The sequence below is a fragment of the Mustelus asterias genome, chromosome 6, assembly GCF_964213995.1.
Source record: "Mustelus asterias chromosome 6, sMusAst1.hap1.1, whole genome shotgun sequence".
Taxonomy (NCBI): domain Eukaryota; kingdom Metazoa; phylum Chordata; class Chondrichthyes; order Carcharhiniformes; family Triakidae; genus Mustelus; species Mustelus asterias.
In genome coordinates, this window is record NC_135806.1 from 70086619 (window position 1) to 70113194 (window position 26576).

The window sequence follows — 26576 nt, forward strand, 5'->3', positions numbered from 1 at the left end:
TTTCGATATGGTTGCACCAAGGAAGAAAGCTGCTCAAAGGTTTAGCATGACTCCCTTTAGACCCTTGTCTATAGTGTCCACTGGCACCAGGATGTCCTCTATCCAAGGGGTGGCTCCAGAAGGCCCGCCAACCTCACCCTGTTGACCTGGGACGCAGTGTATGCTTATGAACTAAATTCATCTTCTCTTTTACAGTACCAGCAGGTCTAGACAGATCATCAGAAGTTCCGTAAGCCCCAGTCCCTCGGCCACCTCAGACGAGGATGCATCAGAGGAAGAATTGCATTCATCCAGATGCTCCACCAATGCAGAGACACACACCCTGGTGGGTCATGAATCTAGATTAGGCTCAGGGTCACATTCTGGGGAACACCTCACTGACATGTTTCTGCAGCAGTCAGAGACAGTGACAGCTAGGTTTCTGGCAGTTGGAGGACTGCTGGAGATCAGGCACCTATGCAGTCTAAGTCAGATGATGAGCCTCTGCAAGCAGCTGTCTTTAATATGCTGGGAATGCAATGACAGACAGCAGCAAATCAGGTTTGCGAGAGGTAGTCAACAGACCCGAGTGAAGGATTGAGGAATCGTCTGCATTCTGTCGGAGGTTGTGGCCCTGACCATGTGAGATATGACATCTGACACTTGAGGTCTCCATGGGAAGGGTGGCAGCTCCATGGAGATGTTGATCCAGCAGATTCTGCTGCACTTACCCTCAGATATGCACTCCATCGCTATAGACATTGGTGGGATCCATCAGTGGCTAGCTGAAAGAGGGAATGGGCATCTTGACCTCCTTCCAGGAGCCTCTTCACTTCAAGGAGTCAGGCAGGAGCCTTGAGACACCTTGAGAGAGCCTTGAGAGAGGCGGGCCAACAGCTGGAGGAGACCCCAGGGCCATCCATCCAGGTGACTTTGGAAGTATTCAGCCAATCCTCTTACCCCATCACCTCCAGCATTACAGGCTGAGAAGAGTGCAGCTGCACTGCAGCAGGTGACTAAAAGCAGGACGGGACCCTCCAGGTCACAACCCTCTAAGATGCTTACCAAAATCAATGACATGGGGCATAGCATTCAGCAGGGTATCTCTGCTGCAGAGTCAGGGATGCACTTGAGCTTAGCAATAGGGTGCTATATAGCTCTGTCATGCTAATTACTTGATCCTTGTGTTATGTCTGGGAAATATGTCAAACTCTTTACTGCAAGTGTCTGCAAAATGTGTTAGTAACCTCTACTCTTTACAAGACAATCTGGAGTGGGGTGTACTCAACAGCTTTGGAGGGTTACTTGTAATTCTTTCTCAAAATGAGCAGGCTGCCTTCATTGGTAGTGCCAATGCAAAAGACCTGGTGCCATGATGATCTCTCCAACCAACCATGCCTGCATCTCAGTGTCCGTTAAAAGCTTCTCAGTCAGGTGGCAAAGACTGCATCAAGTCCTTTGATACAAAATGTGCATTGTTGTGCTGGCTTTCACTTCCCAGAGTGCATGGATACAGTGTTCACTGCTGACCTTTCCACAGATTAGCCTTTGGTGAATCATGAAGTTAAAGGAACAAGTCCGAATATTGAACTTGTTCTCAACGTTACTGGTTGTTTAGGCCATTCATTGCACTGACATGGCACTAAGGGACAGAAGAAACGTAGCTGTGTCCTGTTGCCTTCATCTTATTCCTCCTGGAGTCTTGTGGCTATCAGTGTGGCATGGACATGTCTTCGACATCATGCTTCCTCAATAGCATCCTCACATGGAAGCTGACCCTCATCTAAATTTAGGTTCCAGCCATTCCTGCTCTTCATTGTCTGAGCATATTCAGCCTCCTTCTCTCCCTCTGGCAAGTGCCAGATGCAAAGGGCACAACAGATCATGATATGTGGGACACACTCTGTGAGAGTACTGAGCGGTACAAATATTGGAAATGCATCTTAAGGATGCTATTGGTCTGTTCAATGAAGAATCATGTTGACCTATGCATGCTGTTGTATCCCTCCTCAACTGCACTTTGGAGGGTGCATGAAGAAGGGAAAGGGTTAATGTTTTTTGTACTCAATGTATTTTGTACCTAAAGGGTTAATGGATTTTGTACTTAGAATGTATCACAAGCATAACCCTTCATTATGGCTAATCCCCTTGTTTATACTGCTTCTGACATTAATATAAGTTAACTTTTATTCTTATAACAATAGATAGTCAAATGTAAATGCGAATGTGTTTGCAGACATGCAAGTCTTACCTTTTCTACAGGCTTGCGTGGTAAAAACGGAAGAAAGCATTACAAGATGTGGGGCATGATAACGGCCGTTTAAAGGAGGACTCCCGCTGGGCCAGCTACAATTATGCCGGTAACTTCAAAGGAAGGGCCGTGGAAGAGCAGGAAACCCAAGACTGTATCGTGACTACAGCTGCCAGAGAACTGCTGCTTCGTGATCAAGGACTGTTGTATGGACTTTGATTCATGACCAGACCAGTGTTTGTGTTGTGGTGCTGGGAGCCATAATGTATATATTTCCCCACTTTTCTGTGTTCAGAGAGAACTTTGACTTCCGCTTTCAAGGGGTCAGGTTCTCCCGCAAGCTTGTGAGAATAAAGCCTTACTCTATTTTGACTCATACCAGCCTCAGAGGTATTTTTACCGACTTCAGTGCATGTGGGATGTCATGAGCCATAATTTGAGTTATCCCTTTATCTCTAAGTAGTCATCCCTATAATTACTGAGGCCCTTTGAATTTGTGAAGAGGGTTCAGGTAAAGGGAGATTTGGAAATCCAAAGGTAACACTGAGGCAATATAAAGGGGAAAGATAAACAAAGTGGGAAAGGAAAGGACACAAGTTTAACAGGAAGAGTGCAGAAAGTAAGGTCCATGCAGGGAACAACTGTAAAAAAATGAAATTGCTATATAAATGCATGGATTTATGCAATAAGATATATGACCTAGTGGCACAAATAGAGGTAAGTGATCTAGAATATATTCTTATTACAGAAACATGGTTAGAAGGCGACCAAGGTTGGGAAATAAACATTCCAGGGTACACAACATTTCAAAAAGATAGGCAGAATAAAAAAAGGTGAAGAGGTAACCCTGATAAGGATAACATCAGGGCATCAGTGAGAAAGGATTTGGCCAGAAAATCAGGAAGTAAAATCAGCATGGGTAGAGATTAGGGATAGCAAGGGTCAGAAAATGCGAGTGGGAATACTTTATAGGCCCTCAAACTGTAGTTATGCCATTGTGCAGAGCATTAAACAAAAATAGAGTGTAAAACAGCCAGGAACGTAAAAACAGGTTCAAACGGCTTTACAAGGTAACATAAAAAGGAAAAAAAGCCAAAGCAAACATTAGAAATAAAGACTAAAGAAATTGTCATGAGGAAATGGCAAAGACAATTGTTTTCTGTCTTCAGTGTTGAGACACTATGCTTTAGGAAAACATGACTTTGAATTTACTGGTTGGAAACCACTAATTTAATGCTTAGAAAGACTAAAGTCACATTCTAGTGACCTGAAAAAGTTAGCTGCACATTTGTATCACTGTATCTTCTACATTCAAAGTCCATTAAGTGGAGCCTAATGTTCTGCACTTGACCGAGGTGAATGTGGCCCCAATTCCCAGGAATCAACTGGCTAGGGGAACTAACACTAGACTTAATCACTTCAGGCACAGGATTCTGGTTGAGGAAGGATTCCTCAGCCATAATCTGTTCAAGCTACTGTTGTGGTATGTTGGTTACAACTTAGCTTGATGAAATCTTTGTAGTCTTTAGCATCTTTTATTAACTATTAGAACTATTTACAAATCTGCAGTAAAAGGTACAAGCTAGGTGTGGTCTCCATGCTCAAGTCTGCACGTGATTCTGTTCAACATCACACTAACCTTGGGTATTGGTGATATTGTACTGAGTCCCACATTAACCCTGCATATACCAGATCCTTATACAAGAGTTACAACTGAAATACATTAATCATGTGACAGGCCTGGTACCCTTTGTGTGTTTAAACATCTGTTTTCTCTGCAGACCAACACAAGTACAAGAGGCTGATGAAGCAAGACCTTGGCTTCCATTTCTCTCTCTTTCTCCAGACATCTCAGAGTAGTTTAAAACCTTGCCTGATGTTTGGTGACTTCCTCTGTGCTGCAGACAGTGATTTTAAAAATGAATGAAACCTGCAGGTGCCAACTTCAGGAGAACAGGTAAATTGTCCATCTACACCCTTATATTGCTGACCCCAGATGGACAGGGCTCAGCCTAAAGCCACAAAAGTCACCAATCTTCAAGAGCCCTGTACCTAGAGGGGGAGAGGGTGGAGGGAGGGGATGAGGGCGGAGGGAGGGGCGAGGACGAAGAGGAATTTTCCACTTTCTATTTTCTTTTTAAAAAACCAATGAAACCTTTGGTGTCTTTTATGGTCACTGCACATGACTGAATTATCAAGCATTTATTTTTTTGGAAGGCCCTGTTGCATGCAAACAAAGAGTGGGAAAAGTAGTGCCGTTCGACCCAACTCTCCTGATTATTATAACAGTGGAAGACACGAGTCACATACAAGAAGGGAAGCTTAAGGGCTAATAAGAGGAGGGAGATGATGATAATTAATATCACCAGAGAAAAAGTACTCGACAAACTGAAGGGACTAAAATTCAACAAATCCCTAGGACCTGATGACCTACATCCTAGGGTTCTAAAATAGATAACTGTAGAAATAACGGTCTGCTAGATATGATTTTCCTAGATTCCCTAGATGTAACACCCCTAATCAAGAAGAGGGAAAGAGTAAGGAGAGAACATGAGGCTTGTTAGCCTGACATCAGTCATTGTGAAAGGAAGTTGCAACAATGCACTTGGAAAAGCATAAAATGATCAGAAAAAGTCAACATAGTTTTAAGAAAGGGAAGTCCTGTTTGACAAGTTTATTAAAAAGAATCTTTTGAGGATGTAAGTTAGTAGCTTCATGTGTGGCACAGGCTTGAGAACCTGCCTTTTTAAGATTTGCCTCTTCAACCATCAGCAAAGGCACGCCACATGAAGACATCCTGTCTAAAATAGATTTACTTACTATGCCTTCATCATCTTTTGTAAATGATGGGTGTCAGAACAGAAATAGTAACGTTAATAAAGGGTAACCAATAAATGTAGTAAACTCAGATTTCCAAAAGGCATTTGATAAGTTGCCATACAAAATGTTAATACACAAGGTAAGGGCTCATGGAGTTGTGAGTAATGTATCAGCATGGGTATATAATTTATTGACAGACAGAAAGCAGAGAGTCGGGATAAATGGGGCATTTTCAAGTTGGCAGGCTGTGACTAGTGAGCGCTACAAGTAGGAGTACTGGGCCTCAGCTATTTACAACCTATATGACTTAGATGACTCAAACAAAGAGGCAGAGAATAATGTATCTAGGTTTGCTGATTATGTGAATCTAGACTGCAAGGAAGACACAAGGCTCCAAAGAGAGTGGTCAAACAGAAAAAGGAAAGTATTTAACCTTCGTGCAAAAATATATTTCTATGTTTTGTTTAGGCTTCAGGTTACAAAAACTATTACTATATTAGTATTTTTCCAATCTTGCAATATAATACAAAACATCACATCAATGTCAACGTATCAAATACCATCAAATTGAACTTAGAGGCAGTTGAACCAAACCTCTATTCTTAGTATTAAATGCATATTTTGATTTACAGAAGTTGTTGCCGTAACAATCTGAATTTACACAAACCTTGATTCCAAGTTCCCACGGTCTGAAGTTATCACTGTTCTCAATTTCTAATGGTTCTAGTAGCGGTTCCCATACGGCTAGCACTTCATTATAATAATGTACCTAGTGAAAAAATGTTAAGTTAATTTCTCTTTGGACATATAATTGATTTTGCTATGTCTGTAATGTCATTACAATGTTATTTGGAAGTTCACATTTTGCCTCAATTTCTTCTCTTTGAACCGAAGTAAGAATTTCACAAATCTACCCAGCTCCAAAAGAGGTCTCAGATTTCACAAATAAAAGAATGTGGACATTACTGGCAAGGTTAACATTTATTGCCCATCCCTGATGGCTGTCACAAAGGTGACAATAAGTCCCCTTCTAGAACACTGTAGTCCATGTGGTTTAAATACATCAGCAGTGCTGTTCACAAGTGAGTTCCAGCATTTTGAGCAAATGACAATGAAGATAGGCAATATATTTCCAAGTCAGAATTGTACATGACTTGGAGGGTTACTTATAGGTGTTACCATTCCAACGGGCCTACTGTCCGCTTTCTTCTAGATTTCAAGTCGCAAGGTTTGGTAAGTGCTGTTGAACAAGTTTAGGTGAGTTGTTGCCAATACATTTTGTAGATAGTACATATTACTGTCGTGGTGCACCAGTGATAGAGGGAATGAATGTTTAAAGTAGCAAGTCGGGTGCCAACAAGCACCTGCTTTGTCCTGGATGGTGTCAAGCTTCTTGAATGTTGTTGGAGCTGCATTCATTAAGGCAAATTGGGGTTGCTAAATCATACTCCTGACCTGTGCCTTGTAGATGGTAGAAAGGCTTTGGGAAGTCAAGAAGTGAGTTACTTGCTGCAACATTCCCAACCTCTGACCTATCCTAGTAGCCACGGTATTTGGATGAATTGTCCAGTTTCTAAGTTTCCAGTTAATGATAACTCCTAAGATGTTGACGGTGGGGGATTTAGTGATAGCAATGCAGTTGAACATCACAGTGAGATGGTTAGATTCTCTCTTGTTGGAGATAGTCATTGCCTACCACATGTGGTCCAAACGTTACCTGTCGCTTATCAGCCAAAGTCTGAATATTGTCCAGGTCTTGCTGCATATGGGAATGCAATGCTTCATTATCTGAGGTGTTCTGAATGAAACTGAACTGAGCAATAGTCAGCAAACATTTCCATTTCTCCTCTCATTATTGAAGGAGGCAGCTCAGGACACAACTACTGTTCAAGATTTTTTTAAAAATCAATTAATGATGTCTATGGTAGTGGCATAAAAAAATCTACAAAACATAAAAAGATGGGATAGTGTGAAACATGAATGCCATTAATTGTGCAAAATCAACAATATTAAGCTGAAGTGCCGAGTAGAAGATCCTAAAGGTCAGATGCTGCGGATTCTACAGTGGATGACCCTATTTGGCTTCCCAAGATTCTCACCATAATGGATGCAAGTGTCCAATAACATATCATTAAGAAATGTTGAGTGAACTGGACATAGTAAAAGTTACTGCAACTTTTAATGCTGAAGCTTTGGGTGCAGGAACATACCACTTTTAACTAACAGCACTGAAATGCAACACAATTAGCACCCAGCATTGAAAACTGCCTGGTCCTATCTATTAAAAGCTGGTTCTATCCAACCCAGCTATTACCACTGTATCAGCCTCCTCTCAATCATTCATAAAATAAGTAAAAGGTGTAATCAGTAATACCATCAATTAGCACCTAGTTCCCAGTGATTTATTTAATTACATGCCGCTGAAACTTCAACAAAACATTTCTTCAATGACTAATCCAAAAGTTGGACATTAGAGGAGAGTTCAGAGTAACTGCCCTCAATATCAAGGCAGCATGCAAGAGTATGACATCAAGCAAAATGGATGTCAAAAGGGCAGGGAGTAGAGATCGAAAGGGAAATTACCTTCAGTGCCTGGGGTCATATCTGATCCTCAGGCTGACTGGTCATATATGATTTTCTCACATTTGCAAGGTGAAAATCCTGGAATCCCCTATTTGACATCATTATCACAGTGAAGGACGAGAGGATTCAAAAATGTTACGCATCAATACCTCCTTAGCTTAAGTAAGGACAGGCAATAAATGAGGCTTTGACTGCAATGCCCGTAGCCCACGAGCATTTCTGACATTGCCAAGAAAGTTATTCACTAAAGCCTAACCCTGCAGGTATTGAGAACCTGAAGTAAAAACAGAAAATGCTGAGATACTCAGTATTTTTGACATTATCTGTGAAGAGAAAAGCAGAGTTAGTGTTTCAGGTCTGTCACCTTTCATCAGACTCACCACAGCAACTAATCTGGTCTGAAAAGAAAACACAATTAACTTAAGACTTAATACTAAAGCCCAAAATTATTTTCTGGTTCTGCCAAAAATCTCCACCGAAAGTCAATGGACTTTTGGTTGAGCCCCTCCAAATTTTCTGTCTCACCCAGGAGGGACTGGCAATTCCTGGCCTATATGCCTGCAGGGCCTCAATGACGGATCAGTGAAATGTGTAGAAGATACATTTTATAAAGAAGTTGGCCCGGTAAAGTACATTCTGCATTTCTCCTTGGAACATGGATCTATGAGGAAGAAGGAACCAAAAGTGCCAAACACAGATGTGTTAAGTAATAGTAAAATACACAAAATGGCCCTGATAGAACAAGATTTTAAATGAAAAAAAAGAACATGCAAGGCATGAAATAGGATTAACCAATGTAGTTGAACATCATTAAATCCAAAATTTCTTCAGTTTTGTTTTAAAAGTTATATTAATGGCGCTGCATTGGAAATTAATGAAACTGGGGTCAAAAGATCCTGATCTAATGATCATTTTAAGGCCACATCTTTTGGTTAGAGTGAAATATTTAACTTGGGGTGAGAGTATTAAAATGGCAAAAGTGAAAGGATACTGAAAAGAAACTTGATATATCAAAGGTCTTGCGGACAGTGTCTATATAGTTTGCGGATGACACAAAGGTTGGTGGAATTGCAGATAACGATGAGGACAGTCAGCAGATACAGCAGGATATAGATCAGTTGGAGACTTGGGCGGAGAGATGGCAGATGGAGTTTAATCTGGACAAATGTGTGGTAATGCATTTTGGAAGGTCTAATAAAGATAAGAAGTATACAGTCAATGGCAGAACCCTTACGAGTACTGATAGGCAGAGGGATCTGGATATACAGGTACACAGGTCACTGAAAGTGGCAACGCAGTGGAGAAGGTAGTCAAGAAGGCAAATAGCATACTTGTCTTCATCAGTTGGGGCATTGAGTTTAAAAATTGGCAAGTCATGTTGCAGCTTTATAGAACCTTAGTTAGGCTACACTTGGAATACAAGGCCCGATTCTCCCATCTCGACACGTGCATTTTTTGGCGCAATGGGATGGGAGAATCATGTGTCAGCCATTTTGTGGGATTAGCGCATACGTCTCCCACAGCCAGAGAACAGGCGCAGTGGGACCACACTGGAAATGTCAGGAAGAGAGCTAAGTCACTTAAATCTGTTTTTAATGTATTTTAATTATGATTATCAGGCCCTGCATGCAATTCTCTGGGCCCAATAGCATCTCTCACCCAGCTTTTCACTCCGGCGGGGTTTAAAGTAGCTCTCCACTTGTGGGAAACTAGCAAGAGACCCTGCCAGAATGAAGGGGGTGCAGTTGGGACCCCCAGGGAGTCGGACGGCAGGGGGGTTGGTGCCCCCTGGGCATGGGCACCCTCCCAGTGCCACCCTGTGCCCCTGGCACTCCCCAAGGGTCAAAGTACCCATGTTCAGGGGGCACCTTGGCATTGCCCACCAGGCATCAGGCAGTGCCAAGGGGGAGGGGCCAAGAGAGCAAGGGGCAGGACCGGGGGCAGGGCCCATTATGGGCGTGGCCAAGGGGCGATTGGTGGGGGTGGGAGAGTCCTGCTGCCATCCTGCACTGGGATTGGTCGGGGCCGGAGGGAGACCAGCGATTGGGGTGGACTGGGTTGGGTGTGGTCGGCCGGGGTTGGTGGGGGGAGGTGTCTGTCTCCCGGAGGTATGGTAGGGGCAGCACTGCGGGAGTCCTGGGCTGGCCAGTGATCGAGCTTTTAATGATATTCACAATTGTGACCGCTGCATTGCACAGAGCATGGGAGATTTGGGTCTGAAGTTGAATTGAAAAAACAGTCGTGATTTACACCAGTTTTCTCACCAATTCAGCACTTTTCGGGGAATTGGGCCAACAGGGTTCAATTCTGGTTGCCACACTACCAGAAGGATGCGGAGGCTTTGGAAAGTGTACAGAAAGATTTACCAGGATGTTGCCTGGTATGGGGGAGCATTAGCTATGAGGAGAGGTTGGAGAAAATTACTTTGCTCTCACTGGAACAACAGAGGATGAGGGGGCGACCTGATAGTCAACAAGATTATGAGGGACATGGACAGAGTGGATAGTGAGAAGCTTTTTCCCAGGGTGGAAGAGTCAATTACTAGGGGACATAGGTTTAAAGGAGATGTACAAGTCAGGTTTTTTTTTATACAGAGTGGTGGGTGCCTGGAACTTGTGCCAGGGGAGGTAGTAGAAGCAGATACGAAAGTGACTTTTAAAGGGCGTTTTGACAAATACACAAAGAAGAATGGAATAGAAGGATCTGGTCCCCAGAAGGGTAGGGGGTTTTAGTTCAGATGGGCAGCATGGTCGGTGCAGATTTGGAGGGCCGAAGAGCCTGTTCCTGTGCTGTAAATTTTTTTTGTTAGTGCATTTGCCTCTAAGTAAAAAAAGATGTGTTCAAATCCTACTTCAGAACCTGAACACTATCTAGGTTGACACTTTAGGTGATGCATTGCATTGTTGAATGCACCATTTTTCACATCGGGTGTTAAACCGAGGTCTCTTCTGTTCTGTCAAGTCAACACAACAGATTCCATAGCATACTTTGAAGGAGGGCAGGGGAGTTGTCCCAATATCCTGGCCACTATTTATACCTCAATCAACACATCAAAAAACAGACAGTATGGTCATTTAATTCATTGCTGTTTGTGAGAATTTGTTGTCCTATTTCTAATGTTGCACTAGTGATTCCAATTCAAAAAACATTTCATTATCTATTGCGATTTAAAATGTTCAGACACTTATGTCCCCCACCCATGCTCTGCGCGCTGCGTGCTGCAAACTAACTCAATTGCCATTTCACCAGAAGTTACAGGCCAATATACATCAGGATAGGGTGTGTGTATTGAAGGGGAACTCACAGGTGGTGGTGTATCATGCACCTGCAGCCCTCATCTTTCCAGGTAGTAGAGGTCAGAGGTTTGTAATGTGTTGTCAAAGAGCCTTCACAAATTGCTGTGAAGCTTCACGTAGATGATACACATTGCCACCATGACATGCTGAGAGTGGAAGGAGTGTTCAGTATGATGGATAGGATGCCAATCAAATATCTGCTTTGTTGCTTGTCACTTATCAGCCCAAGTTGAAATGGTGTCCAGATCTTACTGCATGTAGGCATTGATGGCTTCAATATCTGTGGATTTATAAATGAAGCGGAATACTGACCAACCTAGAAATCCAAATTGTTGTTGATATTGAAGTTGGTTGGGCCAATGAAATTGTCCTGAAGAACCCCTTCAATCGTGCCCTGGGACAGAGGTGGGTAACCACCAACAACCACAACCATCTTCCTTTGTGTTAGGTGTGACTCCAGACAGTGGAGAGTCATCCGTCCCCCACCCCTTTCCTAACAGCACTGTGGGTGTACCCCTGTGGGATTGCAGCAGTTCAAGAAGTCAGCTCACCTCCACTTTCTCAAGGACAACTAGGAATGGACAATAAATGTTGGTCTATCCAGTGACACCCACATCCCTTAAGTGAATAATTTAGAAAAAATGTCTCTTTCCCATGTTTGGACCAAGGCTATAATGAAGTCTGGAGCAGAGGGGGCATGGTGGAAATAGTTTTGATCAAGTGCCACTGAATAGTGCTGCTGATGATCAATGATGTGGCAGTATTGACCAGATTGTATCTGTCCTGCTTTTGTAGACCTGGACAATTTTTCACTTTGCCAGCATTATAGCTGTACTAGAACAGCTTGGCTACAGGCACTCTAGGGCACAAGTCCACCTTTGAAAGAACGAAAGAACTTTCATTTATTTAGCATTGTTCCTATCCTTTGAATATTGCAAAGGACCTTATAGCCAACAAATTACCTTTGAAAGTTAGTTGCTATTGTTTTGCAGTTAAAAATGACAGTCAATTTGTGCAAATGCCATAAACAGCAATTGCTGAATAATCAATTAATCTATTTCTTGATGGCCTGGGCTTCAGCATACCTTCCCTGTTCCACTTCAACAAGTACCATGGAATCTTTTCTATCCATTTCAGAATCTCAGTGTAAACTTTTAATGGAAAGATGCCACTGCCCCACAATGCATCATTCCTTATTCTCCTTTGCAAATGATTCTATAACCAGCAATGCAGTTCTTCTTAAATTCTTATTTTAAAATAGAGTAAAAACTGATCAAATTTGATTACTGTGATTCATTAGAATTTTCACATCTCAAAAATTCACATCAAAAAACATAAAAAACACAATTAGTACATACAGGTACAGGACTAGAAGATACATGCTAATATAATAAACTGGCGTTCCCAGAAAATCCCTACCTCTAAATTAAGGTGACATTGCAGATTAATGAGTGTGCTCCAATTTTTCACATTTCCTTGAAAAGTTGACTTTGCCAAAAGCATCGGAACGGTTCTGTGTCCAACACCCGCTTCAAGTGTCAAACAAATAAATTCCAAAGTCATTTTTAGGTTCTGTCCCGTAGATCCTAATTGTGCTGTTGATACATCCTTACATTCATTATTTTGAGTATTCTCCAAAAACCAGAGTTTTAAATCTTTTACATTCTTCTTATTCCATAAGTCAGGTGAGATTTTACTGTCCTTTTCTTGTGGACTATCGACAGCAGGAGTTAAGGCAGATGTAATTGTAATCACGGCATTAATAATAACAGGAGATACCTAGACAATAAGCACATACAAAAACACCTCAAGTTGTTGAACATACATTTTTAACTTATTGTGTAACTGTAAAGTGATACACAGACAAAATGTTTTCTTACTTTCAGCATTAACGACTTTACTGCCAATTCCAAGGAACTGGGACCAAAAGGAGCTTGCACACTTCGGAAAAACAAACTGCAAGGCTGTAAGACCTATTTTGTTGAATTAAAAATAACGATTACATTATAGTTTCCAGATTATACTGATGCAAATTCAATGGTTCCAGTAAACTGAATTCAGATTAAGCCAATCAGTAATATGTAAATTTTCTGACATTATATATAAAATGAAAACCTGCATTTCAGGTTTACTTTTATTTCAAATTAAAGTAAACCAGAAATGCAGAAGTATCAAATAAATGTACTTATAAATTCATTTAACAAGTATCACAAATGCAAATTTAACTGAAAAATACACAATTTTCAATTCATCATTAAGATATACCGTGGTAACTTGGCCTTTTCTCTTTTCTTTTAGGAATGGACAGGCCATAACTTTGAGGTCTTTAACAGTTGCAGTTATCTGTTGACCTTCTGGATCACTATTAATGTCAGCCTCACACTGTGCGGTCACCACTAGCGATGGGGCATCTGCTCTTGTCAAATCTGCCACAAAGACAATCTCCGGATTCTGAACATGAACACTGAGTTCCATTTTGGACGTAGTTTGTGATGCCACTTGAAGAAATAAAGAGAAAAGAATGTAAATGCATAGATTTTTTACAATTTAAAAAAATCTAAGTGTGCCCTTAATGATCTTCCAAACCTTTTTCTTTTGATGTTACAGTTGGTTTATTCTTCTGAACTGTAGAGACTTGGTTAGTTGCCTTGACAAAAAAGTCAGCCACAGTGAGTAGAAATTCCATACTTGCACAAACGTAGATATCACGTACAGTTGCATCTAGAAGCATGCCTTCTCTTCCTTGCCTGTAGCTGAAGTCAATCATCTCATTCTTTTCAACACCTAGTTTCATTTCCACCATTCTGGAGTGGGGGAAGGGGTGCGGTGGAAGGAGGAAATCAAATTAGCAATTACTATCCATGTGTAAGAGATAAAATGCAAAGGAAAAATACATTTGGGGATAGCAATCATGTGTCTCCCCCCCACCAGCCCCGGCTGGTTCCCCTCAACTGATTCCCATTCTAATACAGCTGTTGTATGAATTGGGGGGGGGGGGTTTCTGGGCGGGAACCCTGTTACATCAGTGGCGAGTGGCAGGGAAAATGAGGAAAAACAATCTCACCAACAAGAATCTCCTTTCCTGACTCTCACGGGATTTTGTGCTCGTGGCAAACGCGGGCACAAAATCTCCCTAATGTTCTGTTAACATGCCAATGCCTGAAAGTTAAACTCTCTTTCCCACTCCAGAGATGTTATGTTGCCTGACCTACTGGGTATTTCCAGCATTTTCTGCTTGAGTTTCGATTTAAGGAAAATAGAATGCAAATTTTGTTACACAGGCACAAATGTTGACAACAGCAGAGACTTATGGACCCTCAACTGTACATGGGGATACAGTTAGAACACTGATAAACTTCCTATTGCTTGGCCACCCCGAATCACCCAACCTTTCAAGTACACTAGTTTATAGAGTTAGCTGAAGAGAAGTAAAAAGAACTAAGACTCCGAGCAACACCTCGAGCCCACCAAAACCAAAGAAGGATTTATCCTAACCGGTCATTCAATTAAAAGCATCTTGAAATTCTGCAGGTTTACATAGTTCCCACATGAATAGGAGGGCCTGGAATTGATGGAGGAAAGGAGAACACATGCCTGCATACCATTTCTCAACATAGTGACACAGGCTTCTAATCTCCAACCTCACCATTGGTATCTCAACAATAGCAAGGCGAAGTAAAATATCCTAAGTTCGCACAGATCAGTCGAGGTGCAGGAAGACTACAGAGAAGAAGGGGAAAAGGAAGCAAGGATATGTAGGAAGAGGCAAGAGCCTAGCAAAGGGAGAGGGAGCATATCCTGGAGAGGAAAAGGTTTCTGGTCTGGTTATGCCAGAAGAGGGCCAGCAGCTTTGAGATCTGTAATTCCTTCCATTGAGGGAGTACACTATTGCTATGGCGCAGGCTTTAAGTCAGCAATATGCCATCTCACTTCCACCACCCCGGCCAAAACCCTACCAATGAAATTCAGTTTCTCCAATCCCTTGATGTAACTGACCTCCTTCATCCTTGGTAATCATCCTGATAAACATTCTCTGTATTCTCTCCAGAAACTTGATATCCTTCCTAAAATGTGGTGGCTAGAGTTCTACACTTCATTACTGCTGAGGCCTAAATATGATTTACAATCACTTAGTATGACTACCTTGCTTTTGTATCCAATGCCCCTTTTACAATGACAATTATCAACATTCATTCTTAACCACCTTGTAAACTGCCGTGCCACCTTCATAAGTTTGTGATGATGCATCCACAGATCCTCTGTGCTTATACCTCCTCAAAGTAGCACATTCTAGCCTGTTACTCTCAAAATGCATCAATTTACACTTGCACGTTAAATTGTACCGACATATGTCTGTCCTGACCATCAGAAGACTGCACCTAATCATGCTTGCTACTTATGCTGCCAAGCTTTGGATCTATTGTATATAACAAAATTGTAATTCTTGCGCCCAAGTTATATCGAGTCCCGGGAGGCCCTGCTGCCTGCTTCACTCAAGTCAGAAAAATAATCTGTTCAACACTCTGTTTCCTATTCCTTAGTCAAGTTCACATCCGATTTACCACTTTCCATTTATACCATACATTTCTGTTCTCTAAACAGGTCTGTTATATTGTACTTTATGAAATGCCTTTTGAAAGTCCACACATGTAACATCTAACAAATAAGGCTTGTTAACCCTCTGTTACTTAATCAAAGAACTCAGAGGTTAGTCAGACACCTTTCTTCATTCCGGGTGTCCTTCATTAGATATAGGATCTATAGTAAACACCTAATAATGTAACAGCTCAATTTCTGTTCCACAACTTTAACCAAATAGATTTTGAACTGTGTAATAAAATTGGGATCAGTGAAAGGACAAAGTTTAGGATTAATGGGCAAAGAGAAGGAAGCAGCAGGACAATGATCCCACTTTTAGTGACAGAGATCCTTGAGCTCTTCACACTTGTTGTAGGAGACGATGAGGGAGCAAGAGAAATTTTGGTAGTGGAAAAAACAAACAAGAAATCTTTACTCCCCAGCATGATCCTGCAACGGTGTACTGTTTCAGCAGAGGAAATCAGCCACACGCCTGGTGCGAGTTTTTATAAAAATTGAATTAGGCACTTGCCAATCACCTTAGAGCAGCAATCAACGAGACAAACAGAATTATTGGCAAAATGCTATATGAGAGGTCAGAGGACATTGTGCTAAAATTACACAGTGCTCTGATCAGATCATATTTAATGTGGCAGAAATGGAACGACAGGTTACATTGTTCACAGGCAAAAAAGGAATGAAAGTAAGTTTAATCATTTCACCATATTGATCTCTTTGCTCATCTTAAACTCTCTGGTAGGAGAAATTTAACATTTTTTTTGTATTTTGGGCTAAAAATGAGGATGCATAATGAGTTTCAGCTGACAATACCCAGTTTCCCATAGAACTGAGCTGACAGCTGAATTGGAAGATAGCAACTTAGCAGGGCACCACTTTGAACACCCGTTAGATACACACAAAAAATGTGATACAAATGTCATTAGGAGCGCAACTGAAATTGATCTATAAATGGACGAAGCCTGGGCCCCATTTATAAAAAGAGCCAGGGATCTTTACAAGTTATATTTTGCAGGAGATAGGAAGGCCAGCAGTACAGGGTGGCAGTTACTCCTTTCAAAGTGTTAATGTGAGGAAAAAGCATATATGCGCTCGCACTGCTTAAAAATAAAAGTACCTTGATGTGGCTCTCTGTATTGCCTTCCGTTTATCATCCAGCATACAATTAAGAAGTTTCACAGTAGCATCCATGGATCCATCAGAAAGCATCTTGACAGAACTGGAAAGTGTGTGTAGTTTGAACTCTGCTAATTCATTCTCTTCAGATCTCTTTTCTTTAGCAATGTTCATCTGGTTTAGTAGAAAAAAAAGACATTAATTTTACCTAATCATACACTTATGCATTTTTAAAGGGAGAAATTCATGTTTTTGAAATAAAGAGACATTGGGCCCGACTTTACTCTTGTGTTGCGCCCGTTTTCGGGCGCGAAAAAGTAGTAAAGTTGGGCGTGAGGCCATCAACGCGATCCGTGTCCGCGTCCGCGCAGATGCCCACTTTACTGAGGCCCGAAAATGGCTGCGATCTGATTTGCACCCGAAACGGGCGCAATGGCGATTTAAATGCATTTGCATGCAATTAAATTGAATTAATGAACTGCCCACCCAACTTTATCAGCATTTCCCCCTTTACCATCGTGTTCGCGCGTCCAGATTCGGCACAAAACAGATATGCTCGGCAAAGGTCTGTTTCGGGCGCTCCAGCTTCTGAAGACGTAAGTTCAGCACTTCCAACGGCTCTCTGACTCAGATCGGTGGTGGGGGTGGGGGGGTGGGGGGGGGGGGGGGCGGCGGCGGCGCTGCCACTTTGCGGGCAATCAGTGGGGGGGAAAGGGGGGCAGGGGGTCGCGATCGGTCTGTGTAGCGGGGGAGTGGGTGGATAAGGGGGAAAGTTATGTTGTAGGGGTGGTGGTGATATCTGTGGGGGCCATCATTCCCGGGCCGCTTTAATCCTCCTTTTGTGGCCCGGAAGCGATGTGACAGTGGCGCGATTTTCAATTTTTTTTTCTAACTGTGCATGTGCAGTTCAGAGCTCCGATCATTTTGGGCGCACTAAGCCCCACCCACAGCGCAATTCAGACTCGCGATTTATTTTTCAGGCTAAATGCGTATGGGGGCACCTGAGAACAGATTTCCAAGTCGGATCTGAATTGTGCCCAGCACTTAGAATGAAAATGGTAAAATCGGGCCCATTCTGTCAAAAGAAATATGGACAGAGTAAAAGTACTCAAGTTTGTTTCACATTTAAAACATCATAACATTAATATGTAAATGTAACATGGACGAATTCTCCGACCTCGCCTGCAGCTGGAGTTCCCTGGTCCCGCTGCAGTGAACGGAGATTTGGCCGAGCACCAAATTCTCTGTTCTCACTAGCAGTGGTGGTACAGCGAGAATGACTGAAGATTTCTGGCTACATAGTTAAAGTTCGAAGTCCTCGAGCAACAGCACTATTATATTTTGTTTCGTGATCAAGATAGAATGCATTTACTGGAATATATAGGTTCCCTGATTGCTTAGCTAATTAAGATAGTTCAGCCCACAGCTGTGTTCAGCTATTAGGTCTCATCCATGTCAGTGTTCAGCGCACTACAATTTGCCTCAAAATTCAAATATGCAAAACAATCACAAAATTGTTCCAGCACAGAAGGATGGAAAGGAAGAGATTTTGGCCGCTAAACAACAGACATCTGAAAATGTGGGTCAATGGACATCGGATGAGCTCAGGATAGGACATGGCTGTTATGTCTCCTACTGTAAGAATCCTAGGAAATTTTGACATGGAGTTTTCTTGCTAATTAATAGGAACTGTCTGCGATACTATAGCTGACCCACATCATTTATTTCATTGTTATACTGAACTGTATTTTTAAAGGTTGTTATTGAATGCAGTATGGGCAAAAGCAGTCGAAAGGTGACCAGGAGGAGAATTTATTTTGAGCTTTAATTGACCAAATATTTTATTGATCTAAAACATGTGCAAAAGGCAGACTTCAGCATAAATCTAGCAGACAACTTGTTGTGTGGGCACTAAGATAAAACACATCTCAGAGATACACAAAGTTAAAGTGAGACAAAATAACTTGATACTCAGCTGTTCCGTCCAGAAGACAGGAAGGAAAATAGAATTACGTCAGCCCGGCCACATCATAAAATTATTCTATTTTTAAAAAAGATAAAGGCTTCATCCTGATAAGCTTGACCAGCCATGACCTGAGGAATTTCTAACCTTCAGAAACCAGAAGAAATATTGTTACCTTTACAGAGCGGCTAATCCCTGGTGACTTTGGAAAATCAAATTACAAAGAAATGCATCAACACACTTACATTTCTAAGGCAAATCTCTGGCCATGGAGACAAAATGAACCCTGACTGCTTTATTAAACACTTTTCTAGACCTAGGAAAATACATCCTTTGTCCAAAACCCAGGAGAAGTAGAAGGTATGTCAAATGATCTCCGCCACACTGCTAGAACCTGTAATATTGCTATGTGAAACAGAACCCAGACAGTCTACCATTTTACCAACTAACAGGTAGCAGTAGAAAGTGCTCTGTCCAAGCAAATTGCTTGTCCCTCATCTACTTGGTGTAATACTGGAAACATCAGAAGTCCTGCATTGGTACCTATAAAACGATTTCATCAGTGTGTGTCTTCTCCCATTTCTCTTTTGGAAAAATGAATCACCCTGCAAAAATTTCAAAATCTGAAGGAATGCACCATTGATTTTTGATTCTGGACTCGCATGAAACCATAACTCTTATTCTTACCTCTATCTTGTACCCCTCTTTCCATAATCCCTCTTTTATTGTATGAGTGCAAAAAGGATGGATATTGTGCAACCTAGTCCTGCGTTTGTGTATGTGGAAAATAAATGAACCCTCTTATTTTACCTTATCTTAAGTTTGCTGAGGGGTTTTTAACAGAGGAGTGCATCATTCCAAACTGAAAGGTTGGGGAAATTACGCCATCAATTATAAAAGGGAAAATCAAAAACACAAATGGGTAGTGAGGAAAAATCAAGGCTGTTTAAATTAAATCCCTCCTGTCCATAACATAACTCAGGATTTTGGCCAAAAACTATCCCTTGAATGTTTCAAAGCATGGAAAATCAGAGGTCTTGAGAGCTGGGCATGGCTAGGTTGGGCAAGTGGTTCAGTGACAGAGTTAACAATTCAGGTCATCAGATCAGTTCTGTTGAAAGATCAATGTCAGCCCCACTACTTAATGAAATCATTTTTCTTTTAGAAGGATAAAGGTTTCACCCTGATAAGCTTGATCAGCCATGACCACAGGAATTTCTAACCTGGCCAAAATCCTGGGTGCACGAACGAGCGAGGAGAGTGAGCGAGAGGGGAGAGCAGGCGGGTGAGAGGGGGCGGGCAGGCAAGCAGGAGTGGGCGGGCGAAACTGGTAAACCTTCTATGCATTCCCTTCAGAGCAAAAACATCCTTCTTCAAATAAGGAGACCAAAGCTGCACACAATATTCCAGGTGCGGTCTCACCAAGGCCTGTATAATTGCATAAAGACATCCCTACTCCTGGAATCCTCTCGCTATGAAGGTCAACATACCATTTGCCTTTTTTACTGCCTGGTGCACCTGCATGCTTACTTTCACTGACTGGTGTACGAAGAAATCCAGGGCTCATTGTACATTCTCATCTCCTAATTTATGACCATCCAGATATTTGCGTTCCCATTTTTGCTACCAAAGTGGATAACTTTTTTGATTTTATTTGATTTGTCACACATATTAGTGCACAGTGAAAAGTATTGTTTCTTGCACATTATACAGGCAAAGCATACTGTACATAGAGAAGAAAAGGAGAGTGGAGAATGTAGTGTACAGTCATAGCTAAGGTGTAGAGAAAGATCAACTTAATGAGAGGTAGGTCCATTCAAAAGTCTGATGGCAGCGGGGAAGATGATGTTCTTGAGCCGGTTGGTGTGTGTCCTCAGACTTCTATATCTTTTTCCAGACGGAAGGTGGAAGAATGTATGTCTGGGGTGCCTGAAGTCCTTGATTATACTGGCTGCTTTTCCGAGGCAGCGGGAAGTGTAGAGTGTCAATGGATGGGAGGCTGGTTTGAGTAATGGACTGGGCTTTGTTCACCACCTTATATAGTTTCTTGTGGTCTTGGACAGAGCAGGAGCCATACCAGGCTGTGATACAACCAGAAAGAACGCTTTCTATGGTGCATCTGTAGAAATTGGTGAGAGTTGCAGCAGACATGCTAATTTCCTTAGTCTTCTGAGAAAGGAGAAGCATTGGTGGGCTTTCTTAACTATAGTGTCGGCATGGGGGGGATTGGTGATCTGGGCACCCAAAACTGAAGCTCTCGACCATTACTACTTCGTCTGCATTGATGTAGACAGGGGCATGCCCTCCACTACACTTCTTGAAGTCAATGACTATCTCTTCCATTCTGCTGACATTGAGCGAGAGATTATCGTCGTCGCACCAGTTCACCAGATTCTCTGTCTCTTTCCTGTACAATATCTCTCCATTGTTTGAGATCCAACCCACAACAGTGGCGTCATCAGTAAACTTGAAAATCGAGTTGGGAGGGGAATTTGGCGATTCAGTCAAAGGTGTATAAGGAGTATAGTAAGGGGCTGAGGACACAGCTTTGCGGAGTACTGGTGTTGAGGATGATCTATCAAATTATACTGCATCTGCCAATTATTTGTCCACTCACTCAACCTATCCAAATCATACTGAAGGATCTCTGCATCTTCCTCACAGCTCACCCTCCCACCTAGATTTGTGTCATTTGCAAATTTGGAGATATTACATTTAGTTCCCTCATCTAAATTAATATATATAGTGAATAGCTGCAGTCCCACACTTATCCCTGCGATACCCCATTAGTCAGTGCCTGCCATTTGGAAAAAGACCCGCTTATTCCTACTCTGTTTCCTGATTACCAAACAGCTTTCTATCCATCTCAACACACTACCCCAGTCACATGTGCTTTAATTTTCCAGGCTAATCTCTTATGTCAGACTTTTATCGAAAACCTTCTCAAAATTTAAATAAACCACATCCACTGCTCCCCCTCATCAACTCTATTTGTTACGCCCTCAAAGAATTCCAGTAGATTTGTCAAGCATTCCTTTCATAAATCCATGCTGACTCTGTCCAATCCTGCCACTGTTTCCCAAATGTTTTGCTGTAAAATCTTTGATAATGGATTCTAGAATTTTCTCCATCCCTGATGTCTGGCTTAGTGGTCTATAATTCCCTGTTTTCTCTCTACCTCCCTTTTTAAATAGTGGGGTTACATGAGCTACCTTCCAATTTGTAGGAACTGTTCCAGAGTCTATGGAATTTTGGAAGACCACCACCAATGCATCGACTATTTCTCGAGTCATTTCCTGACGTATTCTGGGAAGTAAAGGGATGATCAGGCCCTGGGGATTTATCGACCTTCAATCGCATCATTTTCACAACACCATTTCTCTACTAATACGGATCTCCTTCAGTCCCTCCCTCTTGTGTTCCCCAACATTTCTGGTATCTTTGTGTCCTCCTTTGTGAAATGGAACCAAAGTACATCTTAACTTGGTCAGCCATTTCTTTGTTCCCCATTATAAATTCCCCTGTTTCTGATTGTAAGGGACCTACGTTCGTCTTCATCAATCTTTCTCACCTCACATACCTATAGAAATGTTTAGAGTCAGTTTATATGTTCCTGCAAGCTTACTCTCATATTCTATTTTCCCCTTCTTAATCAATCCCTTGAACCATAGAACCACAGAAAATTACAGCTCAGAAACAGGCCTTTTGGCCCTTCTTGTCTGTGCCGAACCATTTTTTGCCTAGTCCCACTGACCTGCACTTGGACCATATCCCTCCACACCCCTCTCATCCATGAACCCGTTAAAGTTTTTCTTAAATGTTAAAAGTGACCCCGCATTTACCACTTTATCCGGCAGCTCATTCCACACTCCCACCACTCTCTGCGTGAAGAAGCCCCCCCTAATATTCCCTTTAAACTTTTCTCCTTTCACCCTTAACCCATGCCCTCTGGTTTTTTTCTCCCCTAGCCTCAGCGGAAAAAGCCTGCTTGCATTCACTCTATCTATACCCATCAAAATCTTATACACCTCTATCAAATCTCCCCTCAATCTTCTATGCTCCGGGGAATAAAGTCCCAACCTATTGAATCTCTCTCTGAAACTCAGCTTCTCAAGTCCCAGCAACATCCTTGTGAACCTTCTCTGCACTCTTTCAACCTTAAGAACATAAGAACATAAGAAATAGGAGCAGGAGTAGGCCATCTAGCCCCTCGAGCCTGCCCCGCCATTCAATAAGATCATGGCTGATCTGACGTGGATCAGTACCACTTACCCGCCTGATCCCCATAACCCTTAATTCCCTTACCGATCAGGAATCCATCCATCCGTGCTTTAAACATATTCAGCGAGGTAGCCTCCACCACCTCAGTGGGCAGAGAATTCCAGAGATTCACCACCCTCTGGGAGAAGAAGTTCCTCCTCAACTCTGTCTTAAACCGACCCCCCTTTATTTTGAGGCTGTGTCCTCTAGTTTTAACTTCCTTACTAAGTGGAAAGAATCTCTCCGCCTCCACCCTATCCAGCCCCCGCATTATCTTATAAGTCTCCATAAGATCCCCCCTCATCCTTCTAAACTCCAACGAGTACAAACCCAATCTCCTCAGCCTCTCCTCATAATCCAAACCCCTCATCTCCGGTATCAACCTGGTGAACCTTCTCTGCACTCCCTCCAATGCCAATATATCCTTCCTCATATAAGGGGACCAATACTGCACACAGTATTCCAGCTGCGGCCTCACCAATGCCCTGTACAGGTGCATCAAGACATCCCTGCTTTTATATTCTATCCCCTTCGCAATATAGGCCAACATCCCATTTGCCTTCTTGATCACCTGTTGTACCTGCAGACTGGGCTTTTGCGTCTCATGCACAAGGACCCCCAGGTCCCTTTGCACGGTAGCATGTTTTAATTTGTTTCCATTGAGATAGTAATCCCATTTGTTATTATTTCCTCCAAAGTGTATAACCTCGCATTTCTCAACGTTATACTCCATTTGCCATATCCTCGCCCACTCACTCAGCCTGTCCAAATCTCTCTGCAGATCTTCTCCGTCCTCCACACGATTCACTTTTCCACTTATCTTTGTGTCGTCTGCAAACTTCGTTACCCTACACTCCGTCCCCTCCTCCAGATCATCTATATAAATGGTAAATAGTTGCGGCCCGAGTACCGATCCCTGCGGCACGCCACTAGTTACCTTCCTCCAACCGGAAAAACACCCATTTATTCCGACTCTTTGCTTCCTGTCAGATAGCCAGTCCCCAATCCACTTTAACACACTACCCCCAACTCCGTGTGCCCTAATCTTCTTCAGTAGCCTTTTATGGGGCACCTTATCAAACGCCTTTTGGAAATCCAAAAACACCGCATCCACCGGTTCTCCTCCATCAACCGCCCTAGTCACATCTTCATAAAAATCCAACATGTTCGTCAAGCACGACTTTCCCCTCATGAATCCATGCTGCGTCTGATTGATCGAACCATTTCTTACTTACATCCTTCCTGTAACTAGGTGACCAAAACTGTACACAATACTCCAAATTCGGCCTCACCAATGCCTTATATAACCTTACCATAACACTCCAACTTTTATACTCGATACTCCGACTTATAAAGGCCAATGTACCAAAGGCACTCTTTACGACCCTATCCACCTGTGACGTCACTATTAGGGAATTCTGTACCTGTATTCCCAGATCCCTCTGTTAAACTGCACTCTTCAGAGTCCTACCATTTACCCTGTACATTCTACTTTGGTTTGTCCTTCCAATGTGCAATATCTCACACTTGTCTGCGTTAAATTCCATTTGCCATTTTGCAGCCCATTTTTCTAGTTGGTCCAAATCCCTCTGCAAGCTTTGAAAACCTTCCTCACTCTCCACTACACCTCCAATCTTTGTATCATCAGCAAACTTGCTGATCCAATTTACCACATTATTATCCAGATCATTGATATCGATGACAAACAACAATGGACCCAACACCGATCCCTGTGGCACACCACTAGTCACAGGCCTCCACTCAGAAGCAATCCTCCACAACCACTCTCTGGCTTCTTCCATTGAGCCAGTGTCTAATCCAATTTACTACCTCCCCATGTATACCTAGCGACTGAACCTTCCTAACTAACCTCCCATGAGGGACCTTGTCAAAGGCCTTGCTGAAATCCAGGTAGACAACATCCACCACCTTCCCTTCATCCACTTTCCTGGTAACCTCCTCGAAAAACTCTAATAGATTGGTCAAACATGACCTACCACGCACAAAGCCATGTTGACTCTCCCTAATAAGTCCCTGTCTCTCCAAATATTTGTAGATCCTATCCCTTATCACACCTTCCAATAACTTGCCCACCACCGACGTCAAACTTACTGGCCTATAATTTCCCGGATTTCTTTTGGAACCTTTTTTAAACAACGGAACAACATGAGCCACCCTCCAATCATCTGGCACCTCCCCAGTGAATACTGACATTTTAAATATGTCTGCCAGGGCCCCTGCAAGTTCAACACTAGCTTCCCTCAAGGTCCGTGGGAATACCGTCCGGTCCTGGGGATTTATCCACTCTGATTTGCCTCAAGACAGCGAGCACCTCCTCCCCTTTAATCTGTAACGGTTCCATGACCTCCCTACCTGTTTGCCCTATTTCCGTAGACTCCATGCCCGTTTCCTCAGTAAATACGGATGCAAAAAAAAACCATTTAGTATCTCCCCCATCTCTTTTGGTTCCATACACAGTCGACCACTCTGGTCTTCAAGAGGACCAATTTTAACCCTCACTATAATTTTATCCCTCACAGAGGCTGGAGATTTGGGCAAAGAAATGGCAGATGGAGTTCAATCCTGATGAATGCAAAGTGATGCATTTTGGTAGAAATAATGTAGGGAGGAGCTATACGATAAATGGCAGAACCATAAAGGGTGTAGATACGCAGAGGGACCTGGGTGTGCAAGTCCACAGATCCTTGAAGGTGACGTCACAGGTGGAGAAGGTGGTGAAGAAGGCATATGGCATGCTTGCCTTTATAGGACGGGGCATAGAGTATAAAAGTTGGGGTCTGATGTTGCAGATGTATAGAACGTTGGTTCGGCCGCATTTGGAATCCAGTTCTGGTCGCCACACTACCAGAAGGACGTGGAGGCTTTGGAGAGAGTACAGAGGAGATTTACCAGGATGTTGCCTGGTATGGAGGGGCTTAGTTATGAGGAGAGATTGGGTAAACTGGGGTTGTTCTCCCTGGAAAGACGGAGGATGAGGGGAGACTTAATAGAGGTGTATAAAATTATGAAAGGCATAGATAGGGTGAACGGTGGGAAGCTTTTCCCCAGGTCGGTGGTGGCGTTCACGAGGGGTCATAGGTTCAAGGTGAAGGGGAGGGAGGTTTAACACAGATATCAGAAGGACATATTTTACACAGAGGGTGGTGGGGGCCTGGAATGCGCTGCCAGGCAAGGTGGTGGAGGCGGACACACTGGGAACGTTTAAGACTTATCTAGATAGCCATATGAATGGAGTGGGAATGGAGGGATACAAAAGAATGGTCTAGTTTGGACCAGGGAGCGGCACGGGCTTGGAGGGCCGAAGGGCCTGTTCCTGTGCTGTATTGTTCTTTGTACTATCCTTTTGCTCCTGACATACCTACAGAAGCTCTTTGGATTTTCCTTCACTCTGTCTGCCAAAGCAACCTCATGTCTTCTTTTAGCCCTCCTGATTTCCCTCTTAAGTAGCTTCTTGCACTTTTTATACTCCTCGAGCATCTGATCTGTTTCTTGCTGCCTGTACATTTCATACAACTCTCTCTTCCTCTTAATCAGTGTTACAATCTCCCTCGAGAACCAAGGTTCCTTATTCCTATTTACTTTGCCTTTAATCCTGACAGGAACATACAGACTCTGCACTCTCACAATTTCTCCTTTGAAGGCCTCCCACTTTCCATTTACATCCTTACCAGAGAACAGCCTGTGCCAATCC

At 42.7% G+C, this 26576-nt stretch overlaps 1 protein-coding gene across 3 annotated transcripts in view; it reads right to left on the bottom strand.

Annotated features, from left to right (window-relative positions):
• vps13a (vacuolar protein sorting 13 homolog A) overlaps positions 1-26576 on the bottom strand; it is a 434277-nt gene that overhangs the window by 166459 nt on the left and 241242 nt on the right. For all 3 annotated transcript variants that reach the window (XM_078214517.1, XM_078214516.1, XM_078214518.1), the window contains exons 37-42: positions 16643-16815; positions 13516-13733; positions 13195-13427; positions 12810-12902; positions 12349-12708; positions 5718-5819 (exon numbers count right to left, since the gene is read on the bottom strand). In XM_078214517.1, coding sequence (XP_078070643.1) covers positions 5718-5819; positions 12349-12708; positions 12810-12902; positions 13195-13427; positions 13516-13733; positions 16643-16815 — 1179 coding nt within the window. The remainder of the gene's footprint in view (positions 1-5717; positions 5820-12348; positions 12709-12809; positions 12903-13194; positions 13428-13515; positions 13734-16642; positions 16816-26576) is intronic.